At 32.0% G+C, this 19,124-nt stretch overlaps 1 protein-coding gene across 2 annotated transcripts; it reads left to right on the forward strand.

Annotated features, from left to right (window-relative positions):
- Positions 1-2,481: 2,481 nt before the first annotated feature.
- Positions 2,482-5,548, forward strand: LOC139519578 (uncharacterized). 2 transcript variants are annotated; one of them, XM_071311759.1, is made up of 3 exons: positions 2,482-2,545; positions 3,769-3,828; positions 4,786-5,548. In XM_071311759.1, exons 2-3 carry the CDS (start codon positions 3,774-3,776, stop codon positions 5,433-5,435), a joined length of 705 nt encoding a protein of 234 aa, XP_071167860.1. In that variant the 5' UTR covers positions 2,482-2,545; positions 3,769-3,773; the 3' UTR covers positions 5,436-5,548. The 2 variants fall into 2 exon arrangements, with proteins under 2 accessions (XP_071167860.1, XP_071167851.1); XM_071311750.1 differs by lacking the exon at positions 2,482-2,545 and having other exon boundaries at positions 3,764-3,828.
- The last annotated feature ends 13,576 nt before the right edge of the window (positions 5,549-19,124 follow it).

Below are 19,124 nucleotides of genomic sequence, written 5' to 3' on the forward strand. Positions count from 1 at the left end.
ACCAACACTGAAAGACCGAAAATGAGGATAAAAAATATTATAAAGAAAGATGATGTTTGTTAACAAACATTATCTGTAATCCATTTCTTGCTGTATTTGGTAAAATGTATAGAAATTGTTCGTTCTCAATGCTCTTAATCTTTGTACTTTATTTGGCTTATCTAAAAAAAATTATTCGAGTGTCACTGATGAGTCTTTTGTAGACGAAATGCGCATTGGGCGGAAATACAAAATTTCTATCCTAGTATCTATGATGAGATTATTTGCATTAATCTCGTGTTGTTTTTGATGTGTTTTGTCATTTGACTTTTGCCATGTTTAGGGACTTTCCGAATTGATCTTCCCCTGAGTTCAGTATTTTTGTGATTTTACTTTTTTGTATAACAGTGTAAGAAAGTATGAATTAATTTGATTTGCTTATCCAACCTCATAAGACGATATTACGGCATTTTCATTTGCTTTTCGTTAGGTCCAAGATACCTTTAAAATGTTAAGAAGATGTATTTTTGTTAACGGCAACTGCATGAACAGATATATGTGATTTCTGCAAAAATATACAAAACACTCACATCTTTTACCTGACAATCTTCTTTCTATCAATGTTTGTTACATTCTGAAGCGTACAAAAAGTCTTTTAAATGTCTGATGTTAAAGTTTTACACAGGAAAAGGACATATTATGTCATACTAGAATCTGCAAATAAATAGATCAACAATTCGCGAAATTTTAAATTTAATCAAATGATAGTGTTGACCATTGAGAAATAGGTTAAACAACTTGAAATAAATTGATATCGCTTTGTCTCACTCTCATCAAGTATTCTAATGGTAATAATAAACTCTCCGAAGGCTTGTTAATTGTCCTTTTGAAATTTGATAACTCAAATTGACGCCAAGCGATTATCCATTCTCACTGGTTATAAAACCTATTATTACAGCATTCTTTAAATAACAGCTATGGTTTTGATTTTAAAGATGCTCTTATTTGCCTCTCAAAATTTGTATCTATTCCTTTAAAGTACTAAACATAAAAAGAACATGTGGTGTGTTTGCCAATTGAGACACTCTCCACAAGAAACCAAATTACGCAGACTTTAACGACTATAGGTCACCGTACGGTCTTCAACAATTAACAAAGCGCATACTACATAGTCAGTTATAAATCGCCCTGAAATGACAAATTAATGTAAAACAATTCAAACGAGGAAACATACGGCCTAATGTTTGTAAAAGATAGGAACGAAAAACAAATATTTAACTCATCAACAACTGACAATCACTGAATTGAATTACAAGCTCATGATTTGGGACAGGCATATACATACAGATGTGGCGGGGTTAAACATGTTAGCGGGATCTAAACCTTCCCGAAACCTGGAACAGTCTCTCCCCAAACCTGGAACAGTGGTGTAACAGTACAACATAAAAACAAACTATAAAAAAGGTCATCAGATGGATACAAATAGAAATATTATAAAATAAAACGGTTATTTTTTACCATATCACGTGATTACATAACTTTGAAATCATGTGGGATTTTGTAAAATTTCAGACATGTTTATATCTAAAAATTACATTCATAACTTTTGTTTTACTTCATTAATACATACTGATTAAAAACTGAAACTGTTATGAAGGTTTTGAATGCTATCTGCTCTTGGTCGACGTCTACAATCTCCAGTAAAAGCATGCGTTATCTGCTCTTTGGTTGGGTTGTTGTCTCTTTGACATTTTCCCAATGTCAATCCTCAATTTTGCTTATTAGCTAAGAGGAATGCTTTGAATGACAAACTGAAGTTACGAAGTTTAAGTTGAATATACCAGTGATTTTCAGATAAATAAGGTTCTTCGGTTTCTATAAATTGTATTCAAAAGTTATTTAATCTAATTACACCCCATCAAATATAGATGCTGTCAAGTTTTGTGAATTTTTAGGATTGTGTAATAAAATGTGTAAAACTTGACAAAAAATACAGATATTATCAGACCTCCGATTTCGTTTAAAAAAATCAAATTCAGAGTAGAATGATTTTTACGCAAACTTATGGTTCATCTATCTTTAAAGACCACAATATTTAAATGCATGTTTTTCTATGACAAACATCCTGACATATTCGTTATGGTATAACATCTTAACCTTTGCAATATGTTTTTTTTCAATTTTAAAGACGTCTCTTAAATGAATATTTAACAAAATATAAAATGCAGAAAAAATAAACAAACGGCCATCAAACAATTTTTTAATTTCAACAACATTTTTTGACCAAACCAATATGTCTTAAAAAAATTTTTGTTGTGGTTAGGCGATACGGGAGACTGAGGTTAAAGTTTTTAGCAGATAAATTCAATGTAAGTATGACATTTAGAACTTGATTAATGACCATATTTACATGTATTGCGAAACTTACGTCACGCCTGCACTGAACGATTTATTTCCTCTAGTACAGTATATTTCCTCATATAGAGTGTATATAAGACAGGAATAAATTGAAGACTTATCAAAACATTTCTGTACACCGTTAAATAGAAATACACATACATTCAAGGTAAGTTATATGTTCATAATGAATTCATTTTTCAAAGTATTATAGAAAATGTTTAAATGTATGCAATTACTGTTGTAGTATGAAAAACAACAACTTCTATCTCGTTAAGAAATAAGTTCTTACGATTAGAGGATGGTTAGGAATGTAATTTTGATTTCATTTTTACCTTTTTTCTGTGAACGTCAAATCATCTGAAGTCACGATAAAGAAAACGATTCGGTAGATACAAAAGATGTAATAATTGTCATTATCATATACTTAGACTAAATAATATATTATTTTCAATGTATGATAAAAAGATTAAATTAACGTAAACTCAATATGTTTCGAATTTGTGCCTAGCGTGCTATTATGAAAAGTTTATCCAATGCTTCCATAGTTATCACATGCCTTTCCGTAAAGTGATCGCATGGCATTTAGGTGATACTCGGCAAATTCCGGAAAATACAATTCAATACTACGCTTTCAGTGAAAAACATTACAAAGTATTGTACAAAACAATTATTTGAATACTGAAAAGTATATTGTGTAAAATAATAAAAAGCAGAAAACAAACAAAAAAATAAATAAATGCATTTTTAAATGTATAAAAAGTTTCAAACATAATTTAGAAAGTTACTTTAAAAAAGTTGACTTTTCCAAACATTAGGTATATTGTTGAATTATTGTTTTTGTCGATTCGTTCATAATTTTTTTCTTCTCTGTTGAGGCATATGATGAGAAAAATTTCATATCGAATGTACTAAATCTGGAGTCCGACGTCCGTGTACATTTCAATCTTTGAACTTCTATTTTGGAACCACGTAAAAGGATCAATATATGAATCTGTTATTTTTCTCCATTGTTTAAGCATATGATAAAAAGATCATAACATGTCTTTTTTCATATCTCATGTATTATCAGACCTCGGTCAATATCAGACCTCGAGCAATGCGGCTCTTGGGCTCGTATTGAACCTAGGGCTGATAATACATGCAATATGAAAAATGCCATGAAATAATCTTAAATTATCAGCTGTTAAAAACACGCGGATGATCAGAAAAGTGTTTTTTTCTTAATAATAAGATGTATGGCAATCATACATTTTTCATGGCTATTCCTGCTGATAAGTATTGCAACCCTAGTTTAAGGCATCAGATATATTGGAAGAATAAATTTTTCAATTTTAGTGACATTTGCAAACCAATCAATTTTAGTTGCATTTGTTTTAATATTCATTCTAGGTATAATGTTAGGGAAAGCTGTTATCATTTTCTTTGGATTTATAGCATGTGCTTTTGCTGGTATGTATCTTATGACGTTATATATTTTTTATTGTTCAAATGAGGATTTATACAAATGAATTAGTCATGAGAAAACATTATTAAAACAATACAGACTAAATATTTGAAAACAAACAATACAAAGATTCTTTAAACAAATGATTAAATACATGAATGCTAGAATTAACATACAAACAATGATACATCGTTTCAACATTTGGCTTGTACATTTACTATTCCGAATAAGGAAACAGATCGCGGAAACAACGATATTTGAAATTCATTTAAGAATAAAAATTGTTTCTTGTACCAGATGCGCATTTCGACAATACATGTTTCTTCAGTGAGGCTCGTGGCCAAAATATTTGAAATCCAAAGCTTATATAAAGATGAAGAGCTATAATCCAAAAGGTCCAAAAAGTATAGCCAAATCCGTCAAAGGAATCAGAGCTTTACATGAGGGAGATACATTCCTTAATTTATAATAATTTCTATCATTTTGTAACAGCACATTTTTATAACACAAAAAAAATCCGTATTTTCATGCCAGTACCGAAGTACTCAAACCTGGTCTTTCTATTGGTGTTAGTAAATTAGAACAGCGGTTTTTGATTTAGAAAAATAAGTAATAGAACAAAGAGTTCCAAAAAATATCATTTTTTTTTATTGTTTGAGAAAATGAAAAAAAAAATTATTTTACCTTTTTCTACGAGTAAAAAGCATATTTTACTCTCACCATTAACGACGAAACTACGAAAGCACTTATATATTTTATATCAATAATGCAATGTATAATACACACTTTGTTTGTAAAAAATATCGAAACCGAATAATATTTAAAATCTAAGATACTTCACTGAAGAGTCTTATGTTGACGAAACGCGCGACTGGCTTATCAAATAATAGGCCTGGTACCTTTTATGTTTTACGAATGATAATTCATATTTCAACATTTCTAATTAAAATTTATTATTACAGTATATTCACCCAAAGGCGGGAAAGCTTGTGAAATTGAATGCTCCAGTCATTCAGAATGTCTAGATGGATACAAATGCCAAACCGAAGGATGTGATCGTATGTGCAGACCTGGAAGAGTAATTTTATCTAATGCAGTTGCCGGATCAGACATTATTTCAGCTGGATGCGTTCAGAGATGTATGGACCGAGGTGGGCTAGGTTGCAGAAGGGTTTGTCAGCATAGTGCAGATTTATTATCAGGAGGCCAAATCATTCGTAGTGGTTCCTTAGACAGTAGATTCAATGATGCCTTAGTAGATTCTATTCGGTCAGATAGTCTTGTTAGACATACCTCTTCAGTAGATGATTCTATTCGGTCAGGTAGTCTTGTTAGACATATCTTGCCAGTAGGTGATTCTATTCGGTCAGATAGTCTTCTAGGACGTATCTCACCAGTAGGTGATTCTATTCGATCAGGTAATCTTGTTAGACATATCTCGCCAGGAGGTGCACTACGGTCAGGTAGTCTTCTTGGACGTATCTCGCAAGTTGATGCAATTTCACACAAAGGCTGTCAAAATACATGCATTTCACGAGGCTGCAACTTCAACGAGGAATGTGTCACCAGAGATGGATGTTCTGTATGTGTTCGTGCCAAGACCTACGCATAAGATAAGACAACAGATGACATAATATATTGTGCAATATTTAAATGATAGTTATCCATTGATCGTGATATTTTATAATTTTGTTTTGATACACAAATAAAGTATTTATTATAACAAAGTTTATTTTAATTTTGGTCTTAGAATTACAGCTGCCTCTAATGCATGTTAAAAAACAAAATCAGCAACAAATCGTAACATTAGAAACTTCTAACTGAAATATAAGACACATCAGTAAAGCATTCTATAATTTTAATAATTATGACGGAAAAGAATTTCGCATGTGCAACAGAAGATATAGCAAATTACAAATTGCACTGCATTTCAATCAAAAGAATTATTATTAATCGTTCTTCTCTAATGAAATATTACTACTATTGCATCAAAAAGTGTTTCCTTTTTGGAAATCTAGAGTCATGGATTGAAAATTAAAAAGGGAAATAACAAAAATCTGAACTCCAAGGATGTTCAAAACATTTCCTTCTGTGAGAAAACAAATATATTGAACTTGTTTTTTTAAGCTAGCTAAAACTGTCACATGTTTGACAGTCGCATAAAATTCCATTATATTGTCAATAATGTGTGAACAGACATAAAATATAAACATATCGAAGGGATTCTGTTATGTTCGTTATCATTATTAAAAACAAATGTGTCAAAGAAAAACCAAATGGCACATAGGCAAAGCTTATATTTAGTAAAAATGAAAGATAGAATAGATTTTTAGAATGGCTGTAACAAAATAACGCAATAGAAAGTTGTACCATGGCATGCCAAAATGATATACAGGAAAATAAACTAAATAGTAAAGGTGAATGATTTAGATAGACAAAAAAAAAACATTATTGAAAGAGAGACGAAGAAAACCAAATGCATTCAAACTCATAAATCGATAATAATCTGACAACGCCATGGCTGAAACATAAAAAAAAAACAGACAACTAATACAGAATATCAAAAGACTGAGCAACACATGCAACACGAACTCCACTGAAAGATGAGACATATGCAGGTGCTCCAGAAGGGTTAGGAGATCTTGCTTTACATGTGGCACTCGTCATATTTCTCATGTTAGTAAAAACCCGCTATTTTGTCTAATTCAGTAGGTTACATTCGACCAAGCGGACGAGCATGCCGTTACGACAATGGAACATATTTGTTGTCATCTGTGAAACAGATATTCGATAAGGGTGAACCAACTCGCGATGGCGTCATAAAAATTAACGAAGGAAAGATTTCAACTTCACAATTTGGTTTAATACTTTCCATGTGAGCAGCAATTCTCTATCAAGGAAATCCTTATAGGAAACACAAGCGATGGAATATCATATCAAATGGGTTAAGTTTTGACGTCAAGTCTTTTCTCAGATACTTCATAAGTCAGCTATAATTTCTAACATCCACTTCATTCTAACGATGATGGATAGTTTTGTAGTTGTCTCATTGGCAATCATACGACATCTTATTATTTTTATATATTTGGTGAATGAAATGATTGTAAATAAAGGCAACAGTAGTATACCGCTGTTCAAAACTCGTAAATCTATGGACAAAAAACAAAATAGGGGGAAAAAACCAAAACTGAGGGAAACGCATTAAATAAGTAAGTTCTTCATGTCCCACTGTCAAGTTTTGTCTAACCTTGACCTCTTATTCATAGATCAATGAACAATTTGTTTGGTTTCTCCTTTTTTAAGATGCTATACTGCCACTTTGTTTTGTATATTGAAAGATTGTTAGGCAGTTAAGTGTACATCTTACAAGGTACATATAATCTTGGTCTCATTTCTATGGACCACTGATATTGTTATTTTGATGTGATACATGTATTAGATATAGGAAGATGTGGTGTGAGTGCCAATGAGACAACTCTCCATCCAAATAACAATTTAAAAATTAAACCATTATAGGTTAAAGTACGGCCTTCAACACGGAGCCTTGGCTCACACCGAACAACAAGCTATAAAGGGCCCCAAAATTACTAGCGTAAAACCATTCAAACGGGAAAACTAACGGTCTAATCTATATAAACAAAACGAGAAACGAGAAACACGTATATATAACATAAACAAACGACAACTACTGTACATCAGATTCCTGACTTAGGACAGGTGCAAACATTTGCAGCGGGATTAAACGTTTTAATGGATCCAAACCTTCTCCCTTTTTCTGAAACAATAGCATAACATCACAACATAGAAAAACATACGATAAAATATCAATTGGCAGACTTAACTCAATTAAACCATTTTATTGTATAGCAATATAATATTTCCAACAGAAAGTAACCAAAAGTTAGCGTGCAATAAATTCCAATATTGCACTAGCGCAATAAATTTTCAAAATTAATGACGTCATCAACGTCAAAATCTTAGTTTAAACCAATTTTTACTTTCAAATATTATATTGCTATACAATAAAACTGTTATTGCATGAATATTGGGGAATATTGTCCCGCGTAGAACATATATTGCACTCGCAAGCTCGTGCAATATAAAATTCTACTCGGGACAATATTCCCCAATATTCATGCAATAACCCTATAATATTACATATTTTCAACATATATTCAGTCTTAAGTAAAACAGGCGAGACATTTAAGCTGATTTCACTCTCGTGTTATTTTAATAGATAAAAGTTTATAGAAGATCTTCCATTTGAGTCATTTGCGATAAGACTTATTTTCATGTGTGATTCGTTTGAAATTCACATTAAATCTCGATACACATTAATTACATGAAAAAGTTCATATGAATCTACATTCAAAGTTTTCATAAATCCACAAGAAGAACGAAAAAAGCTCAAATTCGAACTTACTGTTTTGAGTTAAATATACCAATGCTCATATTAACGATTTCTTGTTTAATGTGATTGTCAAAGAGGGCCGAAAGATACCAAAGGGACAGTCAAACTCATAAATCTAAAACAAACTGACAACGCCATGGCTAAAAATGAAAAAGACAAACAGAAAAACAATAGTACACATGACACAACATAGAAAACTAAAGAATAAACAACACGAACCCCACCAAAAACTAGGGATGATCTCAGGTGCTCCGGAATGGTAAGCAGATCCTGCTTTACATGTGGCACCCGTCGTGTTGCTTATGTGATTACAAATCCGGTAAATAGTCTAATTCGGTAGGTCACATTCATGAAAAGGAAGGGGATCGTAGTTACGACGTAAGGAACATATCCGATATCATTTGCGAAACGGTTATTCCATAACGGTCAACCAACTCGTGATGGCGTCCGTAAAATTTACGAAGGGATGATTTCAACTTCACCATTTGGAACTCTTGATTTAATAGCTTCCTTGTGAGCAATAATCCTCTATCAAGAAAATCATGATAGGAAATGCAAGCACGGGAATATCGTATCAATTGGGAGATATATACCCCGTATGCAGGTGCTGCTGGAATGTTGCTACTTAGAAATGGAAAGTTCACAATTGGAAAGCTGAAATCATCTCTTTTGTCGTAAAGTTTTGTTTTTAACCGACCCTCATTGTCAATTTCTAGATGTAAGTCAAGATATGAAGCCGACTTAACTGTATCTGTAGTATCCTTTATCTCCATTTCGATGCGATAGATGCGTTCCACATAGTCACCAAATTTTGAATTGTTTAGTGAAAGAACGTCATCTATATAGCGGAAAGTAGAGTTAAAGGATATTGCTAACTTCTTATCTTTCTTCCTAAGAAGTTCCTGCATGAAGTCAGCCTCATAATGATAAAGAAACAAGTCGGCAAGTAGAGGGGCACAGTTTGTTCCCATTGGGATGCCGACAGTCTGTTGAAAAACCCGTCCTCCGAACGTTACAAATATGTTGTTAATCAAGAAATCAAGCATCTTGATAATATCGGTTTCAGAGAATTTTTTGTTTGAATCAAAGTGATTCTTTACAAAGTAGGATTTATCCCTCCCTAAGACAAGATACTTGTATCTACGTTGGCCATTCTTTTTTATGAAGCAAAGTAATACCAACTCTTTCAATTTGTCTTTTAGTTTGGAATGTGGAATACTTGTGTAAAGAGTAGAACAGTCAAATGTTTTAATACTGTTACAAGATGAAAGAGAGTTAGATTGTATGTACTCTAAAAGATCTTTGGAATTTTTAAGTATCCACATCTGATTCACGCCACCTCTAGAATAGGCAGTTTCAACTATTCAAAATGCAAAGTATTCTTAAACATTATAACTGAAAAATAATTAGATTTGGATGTTTTAAACAAGAAACTCCATACTAAAATTTACGTCAAAAGGGACGATTTTTCGTTCCCTATTGTTAATTTTCCTTTTTTGGATGGTGATGTTCCTTTGGCACCATCTTACGGTGTTAATATGTCACAGCTCGTTGGTTATGCTCTTATCTGTTGTGGCGGTTTTTTTTTAATTTTAACGAACGTCATCTATATAATTTGCTGGTAAATTATATGAGGAGGACAGATTAAAATTGACACTCCGTAAATTTTATGGACACCATCACGATTTGGTGGATCCATACGATGTTTCGTTGACCAAACTAGCTAAGGACATTTTTACCACATGGTAGATTGTGTTTTGTCATAATGTCGTCTAATCTTTTAATTACCAAACGTGACTTATTCCCGATTGTGACTGTTTTGCCGAGTGTGAACTCGCATTACTATAAGACGTGGTACGGTACTTATCCATCCCAAATTCATGTATTTAGTTTAAATGTTTAGTGTTGTATTTGTAATTCTCATCGGATTTTGTGAAGTGTGTTGACGTCTTTTCTATTATATTTATGTGTTATGGTAAAGAAAATTAATCACCGCCTTCATTTGTCAGATTTGATTTCGTTCAAGGTAATCAGTACGATGTTTTACGTTTGGAGTTGGATTCATAACAAACCGGACATAGTTTTATAATATAGTTAATTGCTACCTCAGTTTTATATTAATAAGAATTGAAATGTGCTTTGTTATTAAATGCAATATCAGTATTTAGTTCAAATATATAATCTTAAATTAATCCTAATTCTATCTTATTCATTCTTATGTGACGTCATTTTTCATTTTTTGATGCTCTGTTTTACTAATTCAAATGACGTCATTTTTTCGTCATTTTTCAGTTTCAAATAGGACGTCACTTGGCGTAGAGGTTTAAACGTATTCGGATGTGTCTACTTTTGTGTTTCAAATGTCTGGTTATGTAAATGTATTTCAGTTGTTTCCTGTAATTAGTTAATACTTCAGCTTTATCATGTACATCTTTTGAATATTCATTTTATTAAATTTACTGTTTGCAAAAGTATAAATTACTCTAAATTATAGGGATTTTCTGGTAACTTAACAGAAAACCCTTGCCGTTTTTGGCACAACCTTTTTGATCTTTTGGTCCTCGATGCTGTTCAACTTTGTACTCGTTTCGGCTTTCAAACTTTTGTATCTGTGCGTCACACATAGGTCTTGTGTGGACAAAATACACTTCTGGCGTATTTAAATTTTGAACTTGTTGCCTTTTGTTGGCTGTTGTTCGTGTGATTCTTTGTCAATTGTGTTCTCCAATTTATTTGTATTGTAGTCCTGTGTTGTCATTTTGATGTTATATTTCACATGGCCATAAAAGTGCGAGGTTTGGCATGCCACAAAACCAGGTTCAACCCACCATTTTTTCCTTTAAAAATGCCCTGTACCAAGTCAGGATTATGGTCATTGTTTATTATAGTTCGTTTCTGTGTGTATTACATTATAACGTTGTGTCGTTTGTTTTCTCTTATTTTTGAGTGTAAATTCACATTGCGATAAGACGTGTCACGGTACTTGTCTATCCCAAATTCATGTATTTGGTTTTGATGTTATATATATATGTTATATTTGTTATTCTCGTGGGATTTTGTCTATGTGTGTTACATTTTAGTGTTATGTCGTTGTTCTCCTCTTATATTTAATGCGTTTCCCTCGGTTTTAGTTTGTTATCCCGATTTTGTTTTTTGTCCATGGATTTATGAGTTTTGAACAGCGGTATACTACTGTTGCCTTTATTAAGCCAGGGATTTCGTTACCTTAACTTAATTCTTCTATAGGTAAACATATTTGGTTTTGAAGTTTGGTTGTACCTTCAAACGGGATAGCACATCCTTATTGATATGGAAATGTTGTTTACCGTACACGGAGATTTACAAACGATCGTGGTAATCTTATCGATCCTTATTAAAAAAGGTTACCAATTCAACACTGTATCATTGAATGTGGTGTTTATTGGTATTAATATTGATTTTGTTACCTGTAAATCTAAAGCAAACTGAATAATATTGTCATATACATGGACGCATTAATGTCTCAGATTAGATAAATGTTTTTTTTTCTTAAAAATAAGATGTATGGCAATCATACATTTTTCATGGCGATTCCTGCTGATAAGTATTGCAACCCTAGTTTAAGGCATCAGATATATTGGTAGAATTAATTTTTCAGATTTAGTAACATTTTCAAACCAATCAATTTTAGTTGCATTTGTTTTAATATTCATTCTAGGTATAATGGAAGGGAAAGCTGTTATCATTTTCTTTGGATTAATAGCATGTGCTTTTGCTGGTATGTATCTTATGACGTTATATCTTTTTATTAATGTTTAAATGAGGATTTATACAAAAGAATAAGTCATGAGAAAACATTATTAAAACATTACAGACCAAATATTTGAAAACAAACAATACAAAGATTCTTTAAACAAATGATTAAATACATGAATGTTAGAATTAACATACAAACAATGATACATCGTTTCAACACTACTTGGCTTGTACGTTTACTATTCCTAATAAGGAAACAGATCGCGGAAACAAAGATATTTGAAATTCATTTAAGAAAAATATTGTAGCAGACAAAGAAATAATGACGGATACATAAAATAAGAATACCTTATATATTGTATTTAGAACACAAACATGGTTTTTCTATTGGTGTTAGTAAATTAGAACAGCGGTTTTTGATTAAAAAAAATAAGTAATAGAACAAAGAGTCCCAAAAATATCATTTTTTTTTGTTATTGTTTGAGAAAATAAAAAAATAAATCTATTTTACTCTCACCATTAACGACGGAACTACGAAAGCACTTATACTCTATGCAATATTTATATCAATAATGCAATGTATAATACACACTTTGGTTGTAACAAATATCGAAACCGAATAATATTTAAAATCTAAGCTACTTCACTGAAGAGTCTTATGTTGACGAAACGCGCGACTGGCTTATCAAATTATAAGCCTGGTACCTTTTATGTTTTACGAATGATAATTCATATTTCAACATTTCTAATTAAAATTTATTATTACAGTATATTCACCCAAAGGCGGGAAAGCTTGTGAAATTGAATGCTCCAGTCATTCAGAATGTCTAGATGGATACAAATGCCAAACCGAAGGATCTGATCGTATGTGCAGACCTGGAAGAGTGATTTTATCAAATGCAGTTGTCGGATCAGACTTTTTTTCAGCTGGATGCGTTCAGAGATGTATGAACCGAAGTGGGCTAGGTTGCAGAAGTCTCTGTCAGCGAAGTGTAGATCCATTTTCAAGAGGCCAACTTATTCCTGATGGTTTGTTAGACAGACATACCTTACCAGTAGGTTCTATTCGGTCTGATAGTCTAGTCAGACGTATCTCGCCAGTAAGTTCGATTCGGTCAGATAGTCTTGTTAGACATATGTCATATCTCCCCAGTAGGTTCTATACGGTCAGATGGTTTAGTTGGACGTATTTCGCAAGTTGATTTAGTTTTACATAAAGGCTGTCAAAATACATGCATTTCACGAGGCTGCAACTTCAATGAGGAATGTGTTACGAGAGATAGATGTTCTGTATGTGTTCGTGTCAAGACCTACGCATAAAACAGACAACCGAGGCCAAAATGTATAGTGCAATATTTATCTAAAACCTCTCCATGTATTGTGATATTTGAGCTTGTTGTTTTGATACATAAATAAAATATACATCATAATATAGTTTCATTTAATTTTTATTCTTAAGATTGATAGTTTCCTCTACTTTTGATTCAAATTATTCAAATTTCCATTTCTATGTAGCAATATTCTTACACCGCCTGCATATCTCCCAGTTTATACGATAGTTCAGTGCTTTCATTTCCTATTATGGTTACCTTGATAGAGGGTTGCTGCTCATGAGGGAGCAATTAAACCAAAATTTTCAAGCGGTAAAGCGGTAATCATCATTTAAAATCTAACACGATCGCCATTATATGTACTTTCATGAGCCACAAGATGAGTGTCAAATGAGGGGAAGGATCAGCTTACTGTTCTAGTCTACCTTAGGTAGAACTCCACAGTTATGTGTGTAGTTTCACTTTTTGGCACCTGTGGATTTTCATATATGAGAGCTAGTGTGCACGATAATTAATTTACGGATAGCTGTTTATTAAAATAGCCTTCATAGTAGGTTTATAGGGACATCAGAATTATGTAATGTATGTAATGTTGGCTGTCTTCTGTATGGCAGTCCGTATTTTCATATCCATACCAAACATTGGTCCGACAAAATTATTGTAATGTTTTTTTTGCAACATTTTGTCGAACGAGCTCTGTGATTAAATTTTACAAAATAATGAGTCGAAAAACACCCAATTTGAATTTGAAGATTTGGTAGATTATGGTCAACAGTTTCTGAAAAGGTATTGAAATTCTAGTTTGAACACAATTTTGGGGGAATATGTGCTATTTTCACCCTCTTTTGGCAATATTTTATTGTAAATAAATGCAGAATGTTGCCATGAATACGCAAAAAAGAATTATATTTCACCATTTTAACTTTTGAAAATCAAATCTATAGAAGATTCTGATTACATGCATATGCACAAGTATGTACATGTAGTAGAAAGACAGGAATAGAAGATAATAAAACATTTTGTGGTTCAAACTGTGGAGTGAGATCTTACACCCTACATCGGAATTGGACTTCTTTTACAACTGATTTTACTATGTATTGTTTTATGTTTGTTTCTTCTACATTGGCTAGATGTATAGGGATGGGTTATAATCTTACAACACATTTTAAACATATCGCTGTCACTATAATTTGTTTACAGAGTCTGCAAATACACAAGCAGTGATTCTAATTAGGATTTTGAATATCGAATTATCTTTTATCATATTATACGTCGAATTCAAATTCTAAATTCTTCTAGTAATGCGCATTTGCCAGTTATCACAGCTATAATTTAGTTATAGTTGGAAATGCCAAATTGAACTACAGGTTTTTTATATGAAATTTGTGTTTCACGGTGTTTTGTTTTCTAAGTTGTGTTTTTCTCCTTTCGACGTGTTCCGTTATTGCGTTCTTATTTTTGCTACTAATGAGTTTAAATATCGCTTTCGTATCTTTCTACTGTGCTTTGTTTGCAACAAAAAACAGAAAAAAAGCTTTACTTTCTAAATATCTATAATTTGTGCGACGATTGCCTAGCAAATGATTTCGAAAGTTTGATAGACATATTGTTTACCTTTGAATTTTTATTTAAAAAAATTATATAGTTGTTTGATTCGTCGAATTCAGCTAAGTAGCTATTTATTTCTAAAGTAAATGGCACTTCCTGAAAAATTAAAAGATTTGAAATGAAAAATTATTGATATTTTTTTTGGCAATTAATAGGAAAAAAATGGAAAACAACACGTTTAATAATTTATTGCGTCCAAAGCGCTTTTCTGGATTTACCTTCATCAGGAATGCTCAAAGCCAAACATTTGAAATCCGAAGATGGATACCGAAAATCGTTAAAGAGCTATATGTCAAAAATACCTTAAACAAATAGCCAAATTCATCTAAAGTCAACTTTGCCTGAGGGTATTATGAAGCCAAGGTCAAACATTTTTAATTAATAATTTTATGATTGATGAAAGCATCAGTCAATTTAAGTTAATATATATTTCCATGAACGATACATAGGGATTCGATTTACATAAATTGAGTTACTAAAAAGTAAAATAAAACAAATACTGAACTCCGAGGTAATATCCAAACGAAATGTCCCTTTAATATATCATACAAAATCAAAAGCTGAAACACATTAACGAGTGGACAACTGTCATAGTCCTAACTTGGTACAGACATTTTCATATGTAGTAAATGGTGGATTGAACTTGGTTTTATAGCACTAACACATGTTTAATAATTGAATAATAGTATAAGCAAACTATTTTTTTCTACGTAATTCCCCCACCCCGGGCGTGTATCCATTTACATTCTGTTCCTACGAATACATGTTCAAACTCTTTAGGGTCCCTTTTTAGTAGCAAAAAAACAAAAGAACTATATCAATTGGACATGCTTTGATACTACATTTGTATATCTGCGCTTGAATTTTTACTTGAAAACATTTTTGTTCGTTTTGGCGATTCCGTATATCGTCAAGTTATTGGAATTCAAATGGGGACTAACTGTGCATCACTTATTGCGGACCTGATTCTGTATTGCTATGAGTTACAAGTTATAACTCAAATCAGCAAAGACCCATCGAAACAATATTTGATACAAAAATTTAACAAAACTTTTAGATATTTAGATGACATATTGGCTCTCAATAATGACGACCTCAGTATATAAACTAAAGAAATTTATCCTGTTGAAGTTACTTTAAATAAAGCTAAAACTAATAATGACCACTACCCTATTCTCGATCTTAATATATATATCACTAACGGGAAGCTTACTACAAAAATTTATGATAAAAGAGATGATTTTTCATTTCCTATGGTTAATTATTCATTTTTAGATGGTGATGTTCCCTTGTTACCATCTCATTGCGTTTATATATCTCAACTTAAAAGATTCGCTCGTGTAAGTATTAGATTTTAGAGAGAAAAATTTATGTATTACTGAAAAATTAGTACACCAGCGTTTTCGATATCACGAACTAGTCAAAACATATACTTAATTTTATCATCGGTAAAAGGAAATCATTCTTAAATATAACTCAACATGCAGACACCTTATACGTTCAGGTATTTCACATCCAATCTTTGATGGTAATATTCTTTACAAAGCACAAAGATGTCAGTATTCACCTCAAAAGCTAACAAAACCTTTAAAGAGACTTATTAAGAAGGGATATAGTTACGATACTATTGTCAGATTATTAAAGATTGCATATTTTGGCTTTAATATTGATTCACGTATAGGGTTTTTGCATCAGTTTTAAACACATTTATTCTAAAACAAGTTGTTGGCATGACACGGGTTCTGTTCTTCGCATATATACTTCATGATGGTATAATACTAAACCTCTAATAGGAGGGATTTTGCCTGATATTCATATGATGAAGACATAATCTTTCAATCAGTTTAGTTAAGGTCTGGAGCTGGCATGTCAGTAACTACTAGTAGTCTGTTGTTATATATGTATTATTGTCATTTTGTTTATCTTCTTTTGTTTCATATTCTGACATCCGACTCGGACTCCTCTAAAATTGAGTTTTACTATGCGTATTGTTGTGCTTTTGTTTTTTCTACATTAGCTAGAGGTATGGGGAGGGGGGAGACCTCAAAACATGTTGAACACCGCCGCAATTTCGCGCCTGTCCAAAGTCATGAGCCTCTAGCCTTTGTTAGTCTTGTATGATTTTTAATTTTAGTTTCTTGTGTATAAACCGGAGTTTTGTATGACATCCATTATCACTGAACTAGTATACATATTTGTTAAGGGCCGAGCTGAAGGACTCTTCGTGTGCGGGAGTTTGAAAACATTGAAAACCCATTGGTGGCCTTCGGCTGTTGTCTGCTCTATGGTGTGGTTATTGTTGCTTTGATACATTTTCCATTTCCATTCTCAATATGTATGTATATAACTTACTTGCGATATCATTGATAGCTAGCACAGCAAAAAATTACATAGCATGAATAAATAGTGGAGAAAAACCAGTGCAAAATATTTGCCGTGTTTGTCTTTTCTATGAGAGGCAATGACTTGAACTCAAAAGGAATAAATAGTACAAAATTTGTAGAATTGAAATTTTGACAATTTATTTTGAACTTGTTACTGTAATGTACTTGGAAAAATTAATGCATGATCTTTGAATTGATATTTTTTTAAAGATAATTCAACTGAGATTTTTGACGGTCATTTTAATTAAAGGAATAACCGTTTCACAAATGATATCGGATATGTTCCTTACGTCGTAACTACAATTCCCTTCCCTTTCACGAACGTGACCTATTTACCGGATTTGTTATCACAAAAGCAACACAGCGGGTGCAACATGTGGAGCAGGATCTGCTTACCCTTTAAGAGCACCTGAGATCACTCCCAGTTTTTGGTGGGGTTCATGTTGCTTAATCTTTAGTTTTCTATGTTGTGTCATGTGTACTATTGTTTGTCTGTTTGTCTTTTCATTTTTTAGCCATCGCGTTGTCAGTTTATTTTCGATTTATGAGTTTGACTGTCCCTTTGGTATCTTTCGTCCCTCTTTTAAAGTTAGAATTTAGTTTTGACATTTATGCAGAACCAATAGGTTATTGTTGCAGTATTCATTTAAATTATCATACATTATCTCTTTAAATCTGAAAAAATAGCAATTAACAACCGATTAGAAAATAGTGGACTTTCGAGACCAAAAATTCTATATAATATTCATACTGAAAATAATAAAAAAAAAAAAGGATAGCTATGAAAATATAAAACCACGCAATTGATGGTAACTAAGGGGTATTCGGAATAGTACTTAATGGTTTTAAACAATGAATACCATCAATAAAAACACTTACAAAATGTTTGAAATATTCAAATTTGAATACATAAAATGAATGATATAGAGTTGTATCCCTTTATTTCAATAAGAGTTGTCTCGCTTACATCAAACAACTTCTGCCGAATGAATGTGGTTAAAGTAAATGACTGGATTTTTTTGGCTCTTCTGAAAAACTATCAACATAGGCGTCTTGCAAAATTGTATATCTCGAAATGCATGTAGGTATAAATATTTAACTGAAACTACTAGAGCAACATTTTTTGTTTCAGTGACATTTCAATGTTAGAGCATTGACTTACACATATTTTCTTGGCTCAATTTGCTGTTATTGAAAATGTTTAATATGAAAGATTGTTAATAACTGAGCTTTATCGTTTATGAGCTTTTATTCTTATGCTTGTATTTTGAAGGTTTTGTTGGCTTGCTTGTAATGAATAATGCAGAGGATAATATATTTCAGAAAAAGTACAGCTTATCTTTTGATTGCAGAATATCTCAATCTAAATTACAATGCTTGGGTAAACAAAGCTCTTATTTCTTTTGACGTTTTCTGCAAACGACAGTCACAAAAAAACGTTATTATGTTATCGGCATTTGTAGCGTATGTTGAAGATATCAATGATATTTTCAAACTTTCATGGTTTTCTAAAACATGGATCGGGATATTATCTAGAGCAAATTTAGTTTTTTTTTCTTTTTCTCCGTAATTAGCAGATAAAGGGCCTTAATGTTTTGTACTACAACTAATATATATGCAGTCTAGCGATCTGTGGTTAGAAAACCTTGACAAACACTTCTTTTAATGATAAAGATATACAGGAATAACATTGACAGTTATCCTTATGTATTTACTGGTCATAGTAAATATACTCTCTTTTTGTGGCTGTCAATGTTACATCACCTATATATATATTGAAAGCAACATTCGAAAGCCATGCAGAAAAATCTGTGGTACCATTTTCAGATTGT

Source organism: Mytilus edulis, chromosome 1 (genome assembly GCF_963676685.1).
Source record: "Mytilus edulis chromosome 1, xbMytEdul2.2, whole genome shotgun sequence".
NCBI classification, from domain to species: domain Eukaryota; kingdom Metazoa; phylum Mollusca; class Bivalvia; order Mytilida; family Mytilidae; genus Mytilus; species Mytilus edulis.